The sequence below is a fragment of the Podarcis liolepis genome, assembly GCF_965112155.1.
Source record: "Podarcis liolepis genome assembly, chromosome: 4".
In the NCBI taxonomy this organism is placed as follows: Eukaryota; Metazoa; Chordata; class Lepidosauria; order Squamata; family Lacertidae; genus Podarcis; species Podarcis liolepis.
In genome coordinates, this window is record NC_139558.1 from 38,924,209 (window position 1) to 38,946,037 (window position 21,829).

At 41.6% G+C, this 21,829-nt stretch overlaps 1 protein-coding gene across 4 annotated transcripts in view; it reads left to right on the top strand.

Moving 5' to 3' along the window:
* Positions 1-21,829, top strand: part of TBL1X (transducin beta like 1 X-linked) — a 129,075-nt gene that overhangs the window by 84,310 nt on the left and 22,936 nt on the right. For 3 of the 4 annotated variants that reach the window (XM_083502009.1, XM_083502008.1, XM_083502007.1), the window contains exon 4: positions 14,752-14,859. In XM_083502009.1, the coding sequence (XP_083358135.1) occupies positions 14,802-14,859 (58 nt within the window). In that variant the 5' untranslated portion in view covers positions 14,752-14,801. Of the gene's footprint in view, positions 1-14,751; positions 14,860-15,136; positions 15,286-21,829 lie in introns of those variants that run through there. The other variant, XM_083502010.1, reaches the window with a different exon arrangement.

Below are 21,829 nucleotides of genomic sequence, written 5' to 3' on the forward strand. Positions count from 1 at the left end.
GTTTGTTTCCCAATCTCCTTCCTCTGCCCACCTGCAATTCTCCTGTATATTTTGCACTCAGTAATGAGAGGCTCAGTTCAGAGATCAATCCATCTGATTATCTAGTTCTTGATCCCTTTGCCCAGAGCATGTCTGCCACCCGCCGTGCTAATTAACAGGTGACACAGTTAGGTTTAAAGGCAAAGAGGACAGCTGCATCTTTATGCCCTCCCCTTACTCTGCAGCTGTCATAAAAGACACACAAGATTCCTCAAGGCCGGATGGCAGATTGAGGATATCAAGGGCAGTTGATATTAACTGTGCCAGTACATATGGGTTAAATGTTTCTAATCGTCCCAAATACTGTATGACATATGGGTTAGCAGAATATTTTTTAAAGCTGTGCTTACATCGTAACATTATTGGTAAATTATATTATTGTATGCTATGCTTTCTTGGCACGAGATGAGATGGTGAAGACTGGAGCAGGCTTTGCAATTTGGTGCGACTTATAATGGTATTCCATTTATTGCTAACAATGAAAAGATAATAAGAGTTAAGCGCTTGCTTTCTGCCTGACATTTGCTTTGCATTTTGGTTACAGCTGCTTTGCGTTTCCTTATTTTGAAGGAGACATGATGCTTTAATTTTTAACTGGATCCATTAACAAATGCATTGAAGTCTAATATGAACCTGACAGGCTCTCAGTTCTGAGGAAAACAGATCACATGATTGTGGTGATTCCCTTGAGCAGGGTGTATGTGTGTTCTTTAGTGGGTTTACGTTGGCTGTTTCTGAAGCTGTTGTGATGATAGAACCTGTAGGAGAGACGGGACACAAATGATAATGTACAGTAGTGAAAGGAAGGGTGGAGGATCGGTGCCCGAAGTGGGGGGCTTTTGGAAGTTGTGAAAAGAAGTGAAATGGTTATACTAGACACCGTTATGTACACCTGAAATGGAATAATTGCAGATCCAGCCAACATCCCACTGCACTCTGAGCACAATATATGATTGATATGTTTTCCAAAGACAGTTATCGAGGTGTAGTGCACTCGCAAAGGGAAGGACTTAAAAGGGGTGTGTTTGCGATTTACTTGTTCAAGTTTGAAGAGCAGTTTATTAAGCCTTTCCATATCAAACAAAAATAAGCCAAGAAACAATAAAAACTTGGAGCATAAATACCTACACATTTGCTTATATCAGCAATTAAAGAACAGAAAAACTCCCACAAATATTCAATCCACGAATCTCTGCAAGTATATAACCCACAAATATACAGTACAAAGTAGAGCAATCAGGGAATCATCATAGAAGTAATCAGCTAGTCAAGCATAAAGAGAAAGGGGGAAATTCAGCCAGCCTGTAATATCACACCATAAAGCTGCATGGGTTGATGTAGGAAGGCAGTCATACCCCTTCACTGACTTAATAGAACAAAATCATTTCTCATAAACTTATTTTGTTCTCCTTGGATTATGGTATGTTGACGAGTACATTTTCCCATAAGGGCCATTTTCTTCTCAATTCGATATGCACAGGGACCTGTTTCTCCCTTGACTTCTACCTGAACCCATGACAGTTCTCCCTTTCAAGTACTCTATTGGGCTGTTTTTCATTGCCACCCCACCCCCAAGTTTCAAAACTCAAAAGTAAAGGGGAGATGGCCTAGGGAACATTTGCAGAGAAGTATGGGTGTTAAGCGGGACGCGGGTGGCACTGTGGTCTAAACCAGTGTTCCCCAACCTTGGGCCTCCAGCTGTTTTTGGACTACAATTCCCATCATCCTTGACCACTGGTCTTGCTAGCGAGGGATGATGGGAGTTGTAGTCCAAAAACAGCTGGAGGCCCATGGTTGGGGAACCACTGAGCCTTTGGCTTGCCAATCAAAAGGTCGGCAGTTCGAATCCCTGCGACGGGGTGAGCTCCTGTTGCTCGGTCCCACCTCCTGTTAACCTAGCAGTTCAAAAGCACGCCTGGCGGGAAGGTAAACGGCGTTTCTGTGCGCTGCTCTGGTGTCGGTGTTCCGTTGCACCAGAAGCAACTTAGTCATGCTGGCCACATGACCCGGGAAAACTGTCTGTGGACAAACGCCGGCTCCCTCGGCCTGTAAAGCGAGATGAGCGTAGCAACCCCAGAGTTGTTCGCGTCTGGACTTAACTGTCAGGGGTCCCTTTACCCTTATGGGTGTTAAGCATGCTACTCACTTGCCATAAGTTTGCGCTCCACATTCCTGTTGCTTCAGTATATGGAGGTTTCTTAACACACCTTTTCCAAGGTAACATGGTTGTGAGTTCACCCCTTTTTATGCATAATAATAATAATAATAATAATACCCCAGCCACTCTGGGCAACTTTCAGCATATATAAAAACATAATGAAACATTAAAAACAAATTGTGAACTCAAGGGCGCAGTTCATAATACTTAAAAGGGCTTATATCTGCAAGACTATTTACGCTAATATCACATTAAGATTGCATGGACTCTCCTTGCTCTACCCTTGACGTGCTGGATGCTATGGTGGCCCTAATCCAGGAAGTTTTTGTGTTTTTTTTTAGCTTTAAATTTGTCAGCTTTAGTTGCTTTGTAAACCAGATAATTAAAGTATGTGGGCTCAATTCATAAGTGTATGTGAATAGGTTATTGCATGAATGTAGCTACTGTAATTTCCACATATCCGTCCACTATAGGAACACTGTCTAAAGCCAGCTTCACAAATAATTGTGTTCTTAGTGCCGCTAATCTTCCTTGTTTATTTTAACTTGAATCGTTTTAAGTCCTAAAGCTATTTTCATATTTCCTTTTCCCCTTGCTCTTGATTACTTAGGATAATGTGTAAATAATTTTTTAAAAAAAAAACTTTTAAAGCTCAGGGTTTAATTTTTTTAAAGAAAAGAAAAAAGGCTCACTGAAGTTCTTGTGTCTTAGAAAAGTAGGTCACGAAGTAGAATACAACACAATCACACTAATTAAGAGGGCTGTTGTTGTTTTTTTCTCAGCAAAGTGCCATGAAGAAAAGATCAATACAGCAAAAACCCTTTTCACTGTGGAGCCAAGGGAATTGGAAAAGATCCACTTGTGCTTTCAGACCTTAAATGCTGGAGGCTGATGTCATTAAGAAAACCAGCTGAGGACTGAAAAGTAAACCAAGCAAACTAATAGGTTTTAAGTGTAGGAGGGGGAAAGGGGGGAGGTGTATACCAGTAATATGTATGGCAGCGTTTCTCAATTCGCTGACAGCTAAGGCACCCTATTTTTCTTAAGTAAATTGTACAGTGGTACCTCGGGTTACATACGCTTCAGGTTACATACGCTTCAGGTTACAGACTCCACTAACCCAGAAATAGTGCTTCAGGTTAAGAACTTTGCTTCAGGATGAGAACAGAAATCGTGCAGCAGCAGGAGGCCCTATTAGCTAAAGTGGTGCTTCAGGTTAAGAACAGTTTCAGGTTAAGTACACGCCTCCGGAACGAATTAAGTACTTAACACGAGGTACCGCTGTACAGTGCAGTCCTACGCACGCTCAGCACTGCTTAAGTTGGTAGGACTTACTTCTGAGTAAACATGCATAGGATTGCCCTTAAGGCACACTCAGCTCTTCTATAAGCAACAAAAAGTTCACTTGAAGAGTGTGTAGATAGATGAACTATTTAACCTTTGATGAACCACCCAGTTTGAAGGATATATCTCTTCCTTGTGGTACTTTCCCAATGTTTCTCCTGCCCCTCCCACCCTCTGCTTTCCCATCTGTGTATTGTATTGTATTTATGGGTCACCAATTTATATCTCCCTTCTACACCTCCATTGGCTACTCAAAGGCTGTCTTCCTAGGCAGACGTTGGTCTTAAATGGCAGAATACAAATCAATCATACCATACTTTGAGCAAACTTACGTCACTTATCTGGGAAACACCTGTGGGTTGCAAAGGGTACTAGGGCAGGGCTAGTCAAAGCGGTGGTCCACAGACCAGGGCTCATCCGTGAGACATCAGCTGCTGATCCCTGGTGACTCCACCAAAGCCCAGCTTTGGTGGGATGCTTCAGAGGCCAGTTGCGGCTCTGCCACATCAGGTAGTTCGAGAAGCACTGTTCTAAAGCACAGAGGCGATCTGTGCATTTGTTGCCTTGCACAAGCTATGGTCACTGTAAGGGACAACTGCATATTCCTGCATTGCAGGGGGTTGGTCTAGAATGATCCTCATGGTCCCTTCCAACTCTATGATACTATGACAAGGGGAAGACTATGACCAGGTGACCTTTGCACCTGCTCTGGCTGCTGCCCAGGTGCTTGCTGTTAATAGGCAATTTCAAAGCTCCTGCTCTCTCTCCTTGTGGTTCTTTATCTTTAAACAAGGATGTGGACCAGAGTGTTCTTCCAACAAACAAAAGGCTCCTTTGGGGTAAGGGGTTGTCTTCTGTAAAGAAGACACTCTACCCATAACGATGATGGGGAAAAGTAGGCTAAATTGTAGGTCATGCTCCAGGATATTTTATGAAAAATAATTTACCCATACCTATTTCCCAGTCCTTGTGGGACTTTCTGGAGCAAGGGCCTTCTCTGGAACAGATAGTGTGCTTGTGCAATTATAGTTGAAAAGCAGAGATGTCTGCTTCTGCATATGCTCTCTCAAGACCCACCAATCCCAGAATTTTTTGTGCCTAGGCAGAAACGGGGGGTGGGGGGTAGACAGCTGGTGAGAGGAACAAATGCTTTATTAAGCTGGGACATTGATTCCAGGGACAGTATAGCAGCCCTTACTGTTGGTAGAGTTTACACACACACACACACACACACACACACACACACACACTTAATCCACCTAGCTACTGTATTTTATCTTTAATCTATGAAGAATGCAAGAGAAATTGACTGGTTTGAGAACTCATGGTTTTGCAATGAAGCCCCCCCTCCCCAAAAGCCAGAAAAATGAAGCTTTAAAATGAATCGGTCTATTTATAAGAGCTTTGTAGCTGTGTTGGTCTGTCAGAATAAAGCAAATTCCAAACATTGACAGGCAGATCAACCAAAAAGTTACAAAATCGTCAGCAAAATTTAGCTGGTGAACTAAAGCAGTGCATATCTGTTGAATTTCAGTGGCTGTTCTCTTTGAGTAGGAGTTGGCTACCAATTTATTTGTGTGTTTTCTCTGAAGCATGGTGTTGCTGCTTATTGTTATTTATTCAGTAAGCGACTTACAACCCAGTAAGGTGTAATTTTGAAATCACAGAAAAAACAATTTTGTAATTAAAATTAATTTAAAAACGCTTCCTGCATGACTTAAGAGAAGAAGAAGAAGAAGAGTTTGGATTTGATATCCCGCTTTATCACACCGGAAGGAGTCTCAAAGCGGCTAACCTTCTCCTTTCCCTTCCTCCCCCACAACAAACACTCTGTGAGGTGAGTGGAGCTGAGAGACTTCAAAGAAGTGTGACTGCCCCAAGGTCACCCAGCAGCTGCATGTGGAGGAGCGGAGATGCGAACCCGGTTCCCCAGATTACGAGACTACCACTCTTAACCACTACACCACACTGGCACCACAGAGGCTGTTTATATGGGACTGGATCACTGTAAGCATGTAAGAGGGGGCTTGCAAGTTTGTCCTGCCCTCAAAAACTATTCCTGATCCTGCATGCAAACAACAACAACATTGTAGGCATGCAGTGCTCTTCTTGAGAATGCTACCCAGCTATGCCATTTCCATGGATACTCCATTCCACTACCACCATCCTGGTTTTCTGTACTTCCCCTGCAAAACAGTCCGCATCCCATGCTCACTAACAGTGTTCAGTCCTCATTGGGTTGTTTTGGGGATCTTCCTGCCTCACAATCAGATAATTCCCCCCCCCCCACAAGGTTATTTGCACTTCCAGAAACCTTAGGGTTATCTCCCCGTCTCCATGCCTGATCATACCTCCAAATTGTTTGTGGTTGTGCCATTATAGCTCCATAAAAATCTGTTCTGGGAAAGTGAATTTGCTGTTAGTAGCTCGTATATATAGTATATAATGCAGGAACTTTTTTCTTCGCTTGGTGGGTAAAACATTTTTTGTGTGTTTCAATAGAAATTGGAAAGTGTGCGAGGGGCATACGTGAGGGATTGCAAAGAGAAGACTGGTAGTTTATTTGCATCTTTTCTTCAATAAATGGACTTCTGTTCCTTACATGTATAAGACATCAATGTGATTCTTTGTCCTGTGATGCTTAATCTTGGAATGGCATAGAACACACTTCTCAGCAGTGTTGCAGCTGCACAGTTACCGAAAAAAAAAGAAAAGAATTGTGGTTTTCTTTTTATTCCGCTTAAAAGATTTGGACAGGTAATTTGAGTACACGGGTCCTCCTATTGTCCTTAATTTTTGAAATATTAATTAACTGGAACAATTTAAAATAGCAACACATGGCTCTAGTTCTACGCTGGATTGCAGTAAAGCACTAGCTTGAAGAGCCTGTGATTCTTTAGTAACTTCAAGATGTAAAATAATTGAGTCCGGTGTTCCCAGGACTATACGGTAATGCTGTTCCTTTTTGCATTTATTTATTCCATAGGCTCAGGGTACCTAACGATATTTTCAAAATGAAACTATTGGTAAAATAATCCAGTGCTAAAAAACAACCTGCCACCAAACATCTGGCCTATATAAAAATAAAGATGTCCTACATCACCTCCAGAAAGCGATCAGGAAAATGTGTAACATCTGGTGATTCTATAAATAGGGCACAGCTTGAAAATGCAGGGCTTAAAAGGATATTAGGGGAGATAGAATTCTGGGTTGTTGTTGTTTTCAAATAAGACTTTTACAAAACTTGCTTTAGCAGCCCAGTATACTGTATGGAATGGAGTGTGTGCGTTGGATCCAAACCTTGTCATGCTTAGGATAGACCTATTGAACCAATGTATGCAGTGTTTTTTTCTACTCAGAGTTGACCTGTTGAAGTTAATATACATTACTAACTTAGGCTCATTAATTTGGGTGGGCCACTACTCTTGAGTACAACTGAGGTGGATATAACTCAGTGGAACTTTAAATGTTTAAATTAAGTTTCATTTATTTCAGTGGGTCTACTCTAAGCGTTATGAAGTCCAGATCCATCCCAGTGTGCTTGAGAAAGAGGTGAACAAATATAAGAATGAAAACGATGGAGTAGCACATGGTCTTGCTGTGCAGTGTTCATATGCTTAAGAAGCAAAGTACTGGCTCAGTGATGCTTACCATCTTCTGTAGCCAAAATGATTCAAAGTAGAATTCAGACAAATAAAGACGATCAATGTTTTTGGAGAAGCAAAATCAGAATGCATTTCAACAAACTCCCTAACTTGTGCACTCTTAATCTTTCTCCTAATTTTGTCGGAAGAGTCTTACGAATTTGTTGTTGTTGAGCAACTCTTTCTCTAGAATCCTGAGGCCGTAATTTTTATTTTGAATAATTTTTACAGTGGTGCCCTGCAAGACGAATGCCTCGCAAGACGAAAAACTCGCTAGACGAAAGGGTTTTGCGGTTTTTGAGCTGCTTCGCAAGACGAATTTCCCTATGGGCTTGCTTCGCAAGACGAAAATGTCTTGCAAGTTTGTTTCCTTTTTCTTAACACCGTTAATACAGTTGCGACTTGACTTCGAGGAGCAACTCATAGAACACGGTGTGGTAGCCTTTTTTGAGGTTTTTGGTGATTTTTGAAGCTTTTCCAAAACTTTTCCGACACCGTGCTTCGCAAGACGAAAAATTCGCTAGACGAAAAAACTCGCGGAATGAATTAATTTCGTCTTGCGAGGCACCACTGTATTAAGTTTAATTTTTTTTACCATAGTCACAATCCATACTTATCATCATCTGAAACTTTGCTCATCCTGAGCCTTGTCTCCCCCCCCCACCCCCCACTCCCCGGCTTTCATAAATATTCACTTTCATCTTAGCATTTCTATATCAACTTATTTACCTTCTTTCCATACTTATAAAATTTACCTTGATAATTGCAAACCAGTTCCAAAAATTAACATTACAAAATATTTTAACTCAAACCTGCAAACGTTTTCAAATGTTTACAATGTTCTCTCATATATTGTATAAATTTACTCCAGTCCTTTTCAAACAGCTCGTTGCGCTGGTTTCGGATCTTCCCCATCAGCTTTGCCAGTTCTGCATATTCAATCAGAGTCCTGAGGCCGTAATTTTGCAGAACTGATAACTTCAGCATTGTCCGCTAAACTGAGTTTGCCCTAGCAATTCAAAGACAGATTAAGCATTTGTGATTTAAAATGGGTTTGTTTTATTGTTTAGGCACAATTATTTTGCCCATCTTACTGCAGGAGGCTCCCCACCATTCCTTTATAATCAGAATAGTAGCCTTTTACGGGGGAAATAGATATTTTGCTCCTGAAGAATTATTAGTTAGATCAGGGAGCTAGTTAGCGATTTATGATGTGTGCCAGGTGTTGGCAGAAGGTACATAGCAATCCGCCATTGGACTACTGTTTGATTTCAGGTGAACCACCTAAAACCTGCTAGTCACTGGGTTTCTTGCAAAGAGTACTAAAGGAGGAGAACTTTGATTTGATCTAGCAAATCACTTCTTACAATGTTTAATCAAGATTGCATACTTAGGCTTCATTCAGACACCTTCTTCTCTGATTCTTCAGTCCTAGAATCATAGAGTTGGAATGTACAGTGGTACCTCAGGTTGAGAACTTAATTCGTTCTGGAGGTCTGTTCTTAACCTGAAACTGTTCTTAACCTGAAGCACCACTTTAGCTAATGGGGCCTCCCGCTGCTGCTGCTGCGCTGCCGCCGTGCGATTTCTGTTCTCATCCTGAAGCAAAGTTTTTAACCCGAAGTATTATTTCTGGGTTAGCGGAGTCTGTAACCTGAAGCGTCTGTAACCTGAAGCATCTGTAACCTGAGGTACCACTGTACCTTGAGGATCATCTAGTCCAACCCCTTGAGATGCAGGAATATGCAGCTGTCCCATACAAGGATTGAACCCACAGGCTTGGCATTGTCAGCACCATGTTCTAACCAACAGAGCTATCCATGGTTTAAAGATCAGGAATTAACTCTGTTCTCTTCTCTCTCTCTGCTCCTTGCCAAATCACACACTTTACTTAGTAGAATACAGTGGCACCTTGGTTTTTGAGCGTCCTGGAAGCCAAACGTTTCAGTTTTCAAATGCCAAAAACCCGGAAGTAAATGCTTCCGTTTTCAAACGCGCCTCGGAAGTCGGAACGGCTTCCGTTGAGTCCCCCCCCCCATTTTTTTCATTGAAATTGCCCTTTGTGCCTTGGTTTTCGAACCTTTCAGAAGTTGAACGGTCTTCTGGAACGGATTGCGTTCGAAAACCAAGGTACCACTGTACTTTCTAGTTTGATCAAATCACAGTTTACAGCTACATATGAACTGGCAAATTGTGATTTGAGTGAGTCCTCCAAACAGGCAAGTTGCAAGCTCAGAGCTTGTTCCCAGTAATCGTAGCCAAGGTTTGTGTTCTTGCTTTATAAATTTAAGGTATACCAGCAGGCTATGCTATAACAGCGGAAGCAAAGATACACTAAACTCAGACATGCTTGCTTAAAGTACGACTCACGTGAAGGAAAAGGACTGTTTAAATGCAAAGCATTAGATGCGAGATTACTGTGTGCACAGATGCATGACGTGTCCATTATGGAAAAGAAAATATGGCATTGGAATGCACAGGGAGCCTGTTCACATGATCTGTGTGAACATGTGATTTCCTGGAAAGGAGCTTGCAGCTGTTTTGCTTGTCACTTTTGTTGCCATGCTGCACTGCGTGTTGTCTGAACAGGAACGGGTGATTAAGCTCTCTCTTCCTTAGCCACATACTGTAGCTAAGAACAAAACTACGAGCCTGGGTTCGGATGACCTGTTCAGCCACTGCACAACTTGGTATTGTCCAACAGCAAAACCAACCAAGAAGGAGCTAAACAGCTGAGATCTCCTCCCTGGGAGACTCCACATTCATACTTAGGCACAGCTTACCTTCACATGACCACATGTGAGCCACCCTCTGTTTCCTTCATCCTTCTTGTTGTCTGTGTTTGGTTGGCCCTGTGGCACCTGCAGAAATGTAGATGGAAGGAACAAACAACAAAAAAAGCCTTGTTTTTTAGCATTGCATAGTAATAGTGTGTATGAAGATGCAAAGTGGTTTATTTATGCCAAGCAAATTCTTGTTTACTGTCTTCAGGACAAAATGTATTAACGCATCCAGAGATGTAGGTGTTTGGAATGCTAATGCAAACGGAGAAAAAAAGTCGCTGTTTCGAAGGAGGATGTAGGTTATTTATGATTTGTGTACTTAAGCGGTTTTATAGACACAATGATTTTCCTTTGGCTTCTAATCTAATTAATAAAGGGATTCTAATCAAGATAAAAAGAACCATCGATCATGTAAATACATATTGTTACTAATAGCTATATTTGGATTGTTACTAATAGCTATATTTGGATTGTTACTAAGAGCTATATTCTTGGTGCCGACGTTAATATATTTTTCAGTGACGGGCAAAGGCTGTCTTCTCCCAGGCATTTTTCTGCTGTCTTATGTCTGTTTTGGTTATGATATAGGTATTGGTCGTGGGGGGTGGAGGCGGTGGTGTATTCTTAGAAATGTATCCACTAATAGTCAGTGCAGTTGTATGGCTGTTTTAATTTTGCATATTTTATATTGCTGTACATTCTTATTGTAAATGGCCTTGAGTCTATTTTTAGAGGTAAGTGCCTAAGAACATACATACATACATACATACATACATACATAACCTTTATCCCTTTAAAATATATCTTGGTTATAGAATTCACATCACTCTGGCCAGTTCTAATGTAACATGTCTGCATCCATAGAATGGCTGTTGTTGATACTTTTTGATATTTTATTTATTGTTTGTTTATTGTTTATGACTCATTTTGTTATGTTTGTAATTACATATATATATATATATATATATATATATATATATATATATATCATGTTGCAAGCCTTGAGCATGGATTTAACTATGGAAAGGTGACATACAAAGAAAATGATGTATGTATTATGTACTGTCAAGAGCTCTGAGAGAAGTGGTTTTTTGAGCTATGCTCAGTCAAGGTGTCATTCAATGATCTCATATTCATAAAAACTTTTCAATAAATATGTTTGAACTCTGTCATAAATTAGAACCAAGCAGGCGGAGATTAAACAAACATGGCAGAAATTACTCAGAAAATCTGTTGCAGACTGCACACTAGAATCCATATCCCTTAAGGGCTGTATTCTTTCATTCATTATTCTTATGTGTCATTCTGGTCATTCTGTAAGGACAAATACATAAGAATGCTAAGTTCAAATGGGTTTTTCAGTGTAAATTTTCCAGGGTCATTAATAAAAGGATCCACTGGGCTAAACCCATTTTATGGATCTTTCATTCCAATATGATTTGTCTGTCTGCATGCGTTCATTGTGTGACCATTATTTGAATATACATTATTACATTGGAACCAATCTTGAATCTTGTAGCCCAGTCCCTGAATGTTGCAGTGGACTGAAATATGGTAACTCGTTAATATTTTTGGCAGTTTAATTATTGTTTTAAATAGAAATGTTCCAGACCGGTGCATCACAAATCTTGGGCCATAAAAATACTTAAATAAATATGAGTTTGTTTGTTTAATGGAAGCATCCTGCTGCTACAAGGCACTTTGGTTCGTTTGTTTGGTTGTATGTATGCATGATGCGTCTAAGAGTTTCAAGTTTTGCTAAATATGACCTTGGTGCAATTCAACAAGAAGAAAAGGCATCAGCTCCCTGATTCCAAAGCTATATACAGTCGTGATAGTTCCATAGTGGCACAAATGCCTGTAGAAAGGATGAACGAGTGAGACGTTCCCTGTCCACCACATGCCATTTCTGTGTGGTGCAACAGTGTTGTGTGATCCTGGCATTGACTCAAGCGCCACAGTGGCTATTTCTGGTTGACTGCTTAGTTGCAACCTGCTTAGCTGACGACTCACTGATTTTGCAGTGGTATGACAGCCAGTATTTCATGTACAAAACAGTTCTTTTCTCTAGCCGCAGGACTGGGCTTTAAGATAAACAATGATCCCATTTTGCACCATCGTTTTATCATTTGTGTCTTTCTTATACTGTTGAATATTCCTGACAGGTGCTTTTAACCCCCCCCCCAAAAAAAAAAATTAAATGCTTCTGAAAGCTGAGCCTTAATTAGGAAATCATCTGAAGGAAGAGGAGCAGAGGATAAGAAACCAAGCCTTTTCCTCAAGAGCAAAATAATAATAATTAATAATAATAATAATACGGAGGTTGCTTTTGTATGAAGTACAAATCACCACAGTAAATAAAATTAACACTTAGGAAGAAGGAAGAATTTGCCATAATTGTCAAACTACAGGGTTAGTGTCGGTGAGGGTAATTAATCTGAATTGTTGACGAAATATGTGAGGACAGTAAAATAAAAGCACCACACAGCTCCGAAGAGCGGCTCACATAAATAATGCAGGGACATCTGCTAGAGTCATGCATGACCTTCACTTCTGGGGACACCTGTAGATGAGCATAGCTGACTTAAAGCAGCAGATGCTACTCTAAGCAACAGGGATTGCTGAGCACAGTTTCAAGGAGCAAAGGCTCTCTTAGCTGCGAAGGGAAAGAGAGGCCAGCCACGACGCTAATAACCTGCCCTTTCTTATTTTTTGTTTAATGCTGTTTAATACTTTCCAGTGGGCAGAGGGGGCAGTGTAAATTCCGAAGCTACTAGATCAAATTATTTTTTTAAAAAATTGCTGTAGTGAGAAGTCTTGTAGGTTGAAAGGCAAAAATACATGGCCTCTTGATGCATTGTCTATGCATATTTATGTGTTTAAAAGCTAATACGGCCCTTTTATTTTTAATGCACAATATTTTCTTTGAAAAAGAGGCTCGTTTGGTTATAAACTCTTGTTTCCATAGGTGTTCTTACATTTAAGTTACTCAGTTTGTACTTTTATGACATAAGGTAAAGGTACCCCTTCCCGTACGGGCCAGTCTTGCCAGACTCTAGGGTTGTGCGCTCATCTCACTCTAGAGGCCGGGAGCCAGCGCTGTCTGCAGACACTTCCGGGTCACGTGGCCAGCGTGACAAGCTGCATCTGGCGAGCCAGCGCAGGACACGGAAACGCTGTTTACCTTCCTGCTAGTAAGCGGTCCCTATTTATCTACTTGCACCCGGGGGTGCTTTCGAACTGCTAGGTTGGCAGGCGCTGGGACCGAGCAACGGGAGCGCACCCCACCGCGGGGATTCGAACCGCCGACCTGACGATCGGCAAGTTCTAGGCGCTGAGGTTTTACCCACAGCGCCACCCGCATCCCCACTTTTATGACATATTCTCTGCCAAATAATTTCTTAAGTGTTGTCTTAAATGCTACCTCACCTGGTGAAGCAGTGCCAGATAAGGGGGCTTTGCTTTGGGTTCTTTCATTTCCCCCCACACTTGGGGGGCAACCATGTAGTTTCTGCAGTGAAGGAAGGTGTCAATAACTCTTATTTAATGCTTTGACGTTGGGTTAGAACAATGAAGGTCTGTATGACCCAAATTGCTGCACTGTGCTGCCAAAGGGGCAAAGGGACATTCTGCCTCAGTGGTTTGTTCTAAATAGACCTCTCTGTTTGTTCTGCAATGTTTGCATTTGATTTTAATGATGCATTATGACACAAATCTAATTTATAGGAATGGATGGGGGAGGGAGGAGGCATCCCACTTGAGCTGTTTAAAAATAGAGTACGGTTGAGCTAGAATTGTAGGTGCCAGGGGGGTCAAGCGGATCCGTATTGCTGGAGAGCTGGAAAAACCTAGAGAGGGTTTTGCTGCAGCAGCTTTTCCACTGCCATGTGTTTTTGCATCTCTGAGCCTGGTGGCTTTAGGTCCTTTGCAGTCGCTAAGAGCAGCACTGTACTAAAATTATATACGGAGTTGTTGTTATTACATTCTGCACAAGCACCTCGGCACCATGCATAGTGAAAATAGCAAAAAACAAAAAGTTATAAACAGCAAGTAAGAGTGTGTGGTGTGTGTGTGTGTGTGTGTGTGTGTGTGTGTGTGTATGTGGAGAGACCCCATTCATTCTGTTCGAGAAGCCTGTCAGAGCAAAACTGTCTTCCGTTGCTTCTGAAAAGTGCTGATAGTGGGTGTCTGCAGCATCTCAACACGAATGCTGTTCTGCAGAACAGGGGCAGCCACACTGAAAGCGCTGCTCTGAATGACTGTGGAACTTGCACTTGAGATTCTCTCATAGGTCACAGTGACCTATTGGGTATACAGGGGACAAGGCAGTCTTTAAAGTAACCTGGTTCTGAGCTGCAAGAGGGCCTTACATTTTCGTGGCAACACCTTGGATTTGACCCAGTAACAGATCGGCAACTAGCGCACATCCCGCCCTGCAAATCCAGCAAGCAAGGTGTCCTATGCTGAGAGTAGTTTTCCTCCACAATCAACCTAGCTACTGTGTTCTGCACCAGACTCAGCTCAACATATTGCAGTAAGCTGACGGTGAGGTTGTCAATGCATGGGGAAAGCTCTTTCAAGACTTCTATTAAATGGTGTCCCAACTCCGTAAATGATGATGATGATGATTTTCCTATGCTCAATTCATTTTGAACTTTGGTTGTAATTCAGATGTAAATTGATGTATACCTTAGTATGTGGCCATAGAAATGAATGTTTAATTAAAAGCAACTAGGTGATTGTAATCCAAAGCTGTGTTTTATCATTCTTCCTCTTTAAACAGAGCGTGGATCACACTTCTTGCAGACCTCATCATATTGAGGTGGGGCTAAGATGAGCATAACCAGTGACGAAGTGAATTTCTTGGTGTATCGCTATCTTCAGGAGTCAGGTAATTTTTTTCTTTTAGAGCAACGTTCTATATGTCCTTGAGAGTGTTCTAGCAAAGAGTTTTGACTGGACTGTTGCCAGATCACATAGCAAGATTTAGATGTATAAACAATACATTATATTTTACAGTTTACAAATAGTAGCATTTATCCCCATTGTTACAGTTCATTTTTGTTATCTAAAATGCATATACCTTGCACTTTGCATTTCACTAAATAAGTGTTCGAGCCTGCCCTTAGCATTTATTATAAACATTTATTTACCACTTTTCAGGTGTAGGAAAATACCAAACTGGTTTCCATATCTGCAAATCAGAAAGAAAAACAGTTGAGGTCACCATGTGCGCTGCAACTCTCCCCTCCCCAGCTGCAAGATCCCCGCCCCACAAATCACCCCCTTCACCACAATTCAGCTTGAAAGAAATATGGTAGTAAAATTAAGAATTTTCTGTGCTGAATTTTGTATTGAGTGTATAGCCTTTAGAAAGTTGTGGTTGATTTAATTGTTCATTTGTCGATTAAAAAAAGGCAAGTAAGTGAGTGGAAACAGCATTTATTGTACTTTATTTAAAGTCTATGTGTAGTTGTAAAATCTTTGAGAGATCTGATTACGAACAGCCATCACGAAGTAGCTTCTACAGGATTTTCCTGGTTTTGTCATGCATAGAAATCTGAGTTTAGAACCAAGGGCCAGTATCCAACTAACTCATTCCGTAAGCGCGAAAATTCATACTTGCAGAATAAATCTCTGCCTCTCTCTCTCTCTCTCTCTCTCTCACACACACACACACACACACACACACACACACACACACACGCCAAGGCCTCCCTGGATCTGCTCTGGAATATTGGGGGAACTCCTTGAGCAGATGTGGGGGGGGGGAGAGAAGAGGGGAGACAGCGCCATTGTGCGAACACACATTTTGCACTCAGGCAACTGTAAAAGAGGAGAAACATCTTAATATTTTTCAGTTTTTAATTTGAATTGTATTAGGTTGAATTTATCTGCTGCACCTAATGATTCTCTCCCCCCCCCCCCATATGAGAAAGTGACTCCTACCCTAGATTCTGAATAATTGGCGAACAATGTATATAAGAGTTAGCTGGTATTTTTGAGCCACATTATTCTAGAAGTTAGTTATTCTGGAAGCTACTGATACATGGCTTTTAGAGTGGTGTGATATTTGAATGGGGCATTTTGCAGTTAGATTGAATTTAAAGAAAATTAGGGTTTACTGTCTTGGCTGCTAAAAAAGCTGCAGTGACCAATTGTGGATAATTTCAATGTTGGAAATCCTTGCAAACTGATTACCATGTGGCAACAGTGATGGCCTGCCTATTCAGTGTTGCTGGTTACAGGTGGTTATTTTGACTGACTGCAGAGCACAGTTAAGGACTAAATCTGCAGAGTATAATTTCCCTTGTTATAAAATGAAGCTGGATGCTGTCTCAATTACCTCCTACAACCTTTTTCTTCCTCCACACACAGAGGGGAAAAGAGCAGAAAAGAATGTTCATCTATGTAGGTAAAAGAGGGTTTTGTTTTGTATCCTGGCCAAATTGAAAAGATCTCAGATTTTATGGATCTGCAAGCTTAGGCACAGTGAATGGCAGAATCTGGAGTGCTCTTTCATTCTAATGCCACAGTATGCAAATAGGAAAGAGAATTTGTTTCATTTTATCCTCCTCCTCCTCAAAACCTGTAATGAAGAAGAACTGTTAAATGGTGCTAATCTTTGCTTATTCAAGTTTTTAGAAGTATTTTCCTAGTAAAAGATGTTTCCTCTCCTCCTCTGACAGATAACTAAAATTTCAGTAGTTTTATATTCTTGGCAGATATTGAAAAGAACGGTCATTCAACCCAACGAAAAGGTTATTATTTACACACACACACACACACACACACACACACACACACAGTGCATTTTAGCAAACAGTCAAGCGTGCTCTAATTTTGGCCACTATGTAGTTCAAAAAAGAAGATCCTTTCTCCTCAGTTCCCAGGATAACCTGTAATACAGGGTGCATTTGCTGGGTCTTCGGAAATAATTCTTATTATTGTAGTCATTCTCATCTTAAATGCCTTAGAATGAAATCCTATACCCGACAGTATGATGCAGGAAGAGCCCACAGAACTCTGCTTCCAAGGTATCATGATCTGATCTCACTGGATTGGATCAGGTAAGTCTACCTTGGAAGCAGAGTTCTGTGGGTTGCACTGTCTTGGAAGCAGAGTTCATGATCTGAGTCCACTGTATAATCCACAGTCTGGTGGATTCCTTTATGAGGGCTTCAGTCCTCCCTCTGTGTCCTGTCCCAGTTTGTCCCCCCCCCTTAAAAAAAGGTGCATTTGGACTTCTTGCTACCACACTGAATAGAGTAGTGGAGTGAGTCCCTCTGGAAGGAACAAGTCTCAATGATGGCCCATTGCCCTCAGATGCAGTTTGATTGCAAAAACATTCCAGATAGATAGATAGACAGATAGACAGACAGACAGACAGATACACACACACACACACACACACACACACACACTTCATTCGGGGGCTAGACAATGTTTTGTAACTAGGAGAGTATTCTGGAGAAGCAAGACTTATTACAGTGCTGCAAGCATTTAAAAAGTAACTGTGACACTTCAGAATACTTCATCTTCATTGTGCACGGCTATAAAAAGAAGCTTTAGATAGATGGTTTTTGTTAGGCATCTACTAACAGGTCTGTCACTGCCATTTAAGGGTTAGGGAAACTATTTCCAAGGATCTCATTACACTCCCCCCCCCCTTTCCTCTTTCCTCCGCGCCCCTCCCCCCAATTGTCTCAGAAGGCACTCCCAAGGCCCAGATGTTATACAGTGCGAGATATTTTCCAGTAGACATATCTGGCAGTTTGGCAAAGCAACGCAGGCAGTTTGAACTACTCAGGGCTGGAGATATGGTTGGGGTGCTGACGAAATTGCTTTCCTCCTTTTTTTAAAAAAAGACAAGACTTATTTGTAACTGCAGTGATGCATTTCAGTCTTTATCCAAGTCTCATTTATGGAAATTATTGTGATGGCTTCCATAGATCTATGCTGAAGTATACACTTTATATCATGCATTTATTCATTTTTATCTTTATTTATTTATCATTTGAAAACGAGCAAACTAATAATGCATCCGAAACCACAGTGTTGGTAAGATCATGTTCATTTTAGTGTGTTCCTTCCCACCAGCTGCTTTGTAATGAGTGGGGGAAATCCAGCCTTTGTGAGCAAAGGAAGACATTATGGGATAGATTCACAAACCTACCAAGAATATCCATGGCATTAGTTTTCCTGATTATAACGCTAGTGCTTCTGTACTGTTTCCTAATATTCCTTTCACACTGAAGTGCTATGGAACTGTGGCTTTCTGACCAATATACAGTGGTACCTCAGGTTACAAACGCTTCGGGTTACAAACACTTCGGGTTACAAATTCCACTAACCCGGAAGTAGTACCTTGGGTTGAGAACTTTACCCCAGGATGAGAATGGAAATGGCGTATCGGTGGCACGGCGGCAGTGGGAGGCCCGATTAGCGAAAGCGCGCCTCAGGATAAGAACGGTTTCGGGTTAAGAACGGACCTCCGGAACGAATTAAGTTCGTAACCCAAGGTACCACTGTACCAGAATGTCACACTAAATTTCATTGACACCACGCTAGTGGGTTTGGTGAGACACAACAACGAACATCATTGGACAACATCACTGCACCCTTTCTACACACATGTCCTTCTATTCCCCTGTGATTCCCCAGGAAAAAAATTGTATGCCGGTGTACCACCCCAAATTTTGTCTCTTTATTCCCATGATTTTCTGGGATAAGGGAGCTGCAAGCAGATCCCCCCCCCCGAATGCAATAACATGGAAACGAGCACTATATACGTGTAATAGAGTTGGCTCACCATTTACGTGAGGGATCAGTTCTGGGGGTCTGGGCACAAAGGCAGAATCATGCAAAGTCAGGACCCCCCTCCGAACCCTCCCCCCCAAAGGAGGCACTCCCCCAGAGCCCTTGAATCTCTTTCCCAGAGGCTGATGAAGAAAACCTACTGAGTGTGCTGTTGGAGGGGAAATAAATAAACTGAGAGTGGGAAATTACAGGTTGCGATTGCGAATGTAAAGGGACCATAAATTGTGGGTCCACTGTATTCTATTTTCTGGAAGCGGCTTTTTGTGTGAAAACTCACATATACTGCAGAAACTTACAGTTAGTGGGGATATTGGATAAACTGCTATGTGAATGCAGCCTAAATGTTGCATCACATGGTTTTGCTACACACATACCCCATGTTGTACTACTACCTTGTTTAGATTCAATTGTTTCTCTTTTTGCTTGGTATTTGATGGGGCGGCATGTTCGCCATGTGGAAGTTGCTTTTTGGCCTCATGATCTAAAAGTGGTCCCATTTGTTTTCTTACGAATGGAAAGAATAGATTCCTCTGACTTTCATCTCCGAAGCCATCAGAAGAGGGAGTAGAATAGCTGCCCCCCATATATCTGGAGATTTCTCATAATTACAAGTGTGGGTTTGTGACACCTGAACACCATTTCTCATATGGGCAAAATGTTTTTTTCCTCTCCGCATCCTGAATTGAATGATTGTGGTGGGTGACATTAGGCCAACTCATTTATTTTTATTTTTATTCTCTCTTCCTCCAATGTCTCCGTGGGAGAAAACTCCCTCCTTTTTCATGTAATCTGTGCTGGGCTCTGCCGATCATTGTTTTCTTAGGGGCTGTTTCTCATAATATGCCTGCCACCTTCTGGGTGATGGATGCTTCGTAAAGTGAGCCATTTCATATGTGCCGGATTGCCTTGTGGATTGGTTTTCCAAGAGTTGTCTCTCCACTACTGTCAGACATTGCTGGTGGCGACAGTACACCCCATGGAGACCTACTTATTCAGCAAGCCAGTATCCTCTAACAGCTCACTGCATGAAGTAACTACCATACAGAGGCCGCTTCAAGCAGTTCCTGCAGTGGTTGTATTTTGACTAGCCCTGAGTTGCCTACGGATTTATCTTTTTGTTTTTACCTGAGAAGTGATACCATGACAAATACATTTGAGAAGCCCTGATGTAAAAATAGTATTTTATATGAGACGTCAAAGCAGATTATCATTCCCTTTCCTCCTTCCATGGCTTTACTTTTTTGGATACTGGACTGCAAAATACAAGCACGACCCATCAATCCGTTGTGAGGGAATCACACCTGTAGAACTTGATGCTTATCACTTCAAAACTTTCAGAAGCAGGCCAGTAACCCATTCCAGGAACACATGATTAATTCTACATCCACACACACTGCTTTAAGATTCTTCCCTCACTCTCCTAATGCTTGTTTGTCTTCTTAGAAGCTGGAGCTGCTATAGAGAAAACTTCCAAAGAAAGGTTCTGTTGTGTTTTCAGAATACTAACAGGCAAATTGGTAACATATTGTTTTTAGTCCACTTCCCCTTCCTCCATTCTGTCCATAAAGGTAAAGGTACCCCTGACCATTAGGTCCAGTCACGGACGACTCTGGGGTTGTGCGTTCATCTCACTCTATAGGCCAAGGGAGCTGGTGTTTGTCCGCAGACAGCTTCCAGGTCATGTAGCCAGCATGACTAAGCCGCTTCTGGCGAACCAGAGCAGCGCACGGAAATGCCGTTTACCTTCCCATCGGAGCGGTACCTATTTACCTACTTGCACTTTTTGGCGTGCTTTTGAACTGCTAGGTGGGCAGGAGCTGGGACCGAACAACGGGAGCTCACCTCGTCGCGGGGATTCGAACCGCCGACCTTCCGATCGGCAAGCCCTAGGCTCTGTGGTTTAGACCACAGCGCCGCCCGCGTCCCTATTCTGTCCATAGGGCATAGTTAATTGTCTATGGAGCCGTGGAATATTCATGAATATTCTAACTGTGGCAAAAACAGTGCTGCTTTCTTGTGGGAAGCGAAAGATCAGTTTTTCTGACACAGAAGCAGCAAGTCCTTAAACCTAGCAGTGGGCTGTTCTAAAAGGACCCAGGCATTCCAGGAAGCTGGAGCTAGGAGTCTATGGGACAGGAAGTGAATATGTGTGTGATGGAAGAGGAAGCTGATTTTTTTCTTAACTATATATGTAGACCACTATTAGACAAGCCTTCAGTGCCAGGTCTCTATTAACATATACAAATTTCAACATTAAATAACTTCTTTGGGATTTTGTGAAGTTCCATTTCTTTAAATCATGATGGTGTTGTGTGGAGTATGTGTGTTTTGTTTTGTTTTTTTTAAAAAAATATTCTACTTCCTCCTTCAGGAATGGATCACAAGCTTTATAGCACCCTCCCTTTAAAAAAGAAAAAAAAGAGGCCATTGACTTACTTGGAGTGCTTACATGCATTTTCAAAGACAAAACACCTCACAGCGTCACACTATAAAGGGGCACAGTTTATAAACTAATCATGCTCTTGGCATCTGGGACATTTTCACTTTAGAATGTTATGAGACAACTTCCTTACCCCAAAGCTTTTGTAATGTTACCTTCATTCTCCAGTAGTAATATGGTGATAATTTTGCTCCAGTAATTTCAACTACAAAAGTAACTTGCAGAAAGTTAGCCCAACTTTAAAATAGTTTGCAAGAGGCAGCCCTTGATGTTGCCTTTTAAAAACCAAATTGCTTAGGCACATTATTTATATTTAAGCTTTCAGTATTTTCTCTTACGAAGCCATCTCTGTAGCACATACTGATGAATTTTCTGTGTTTCCAGTCCTGAAGTGTTCCTTAGCTTTGAAGTTTTTAATTTGGTATATTTTTGCAGCGGTTTTCTGTAATCGCAGCAGCTCTCTAAACAGCACTGCTGTGACTGTAAAAATCACAACAAACCGTACCTAGTTCTTTATCCACTCAGGTTGTGCTGATGGTTACACAAATATTAACTGCTGTAGAAATTGCCTTGAAGTTGCCTCCTGTTGGCAGCAAATGGT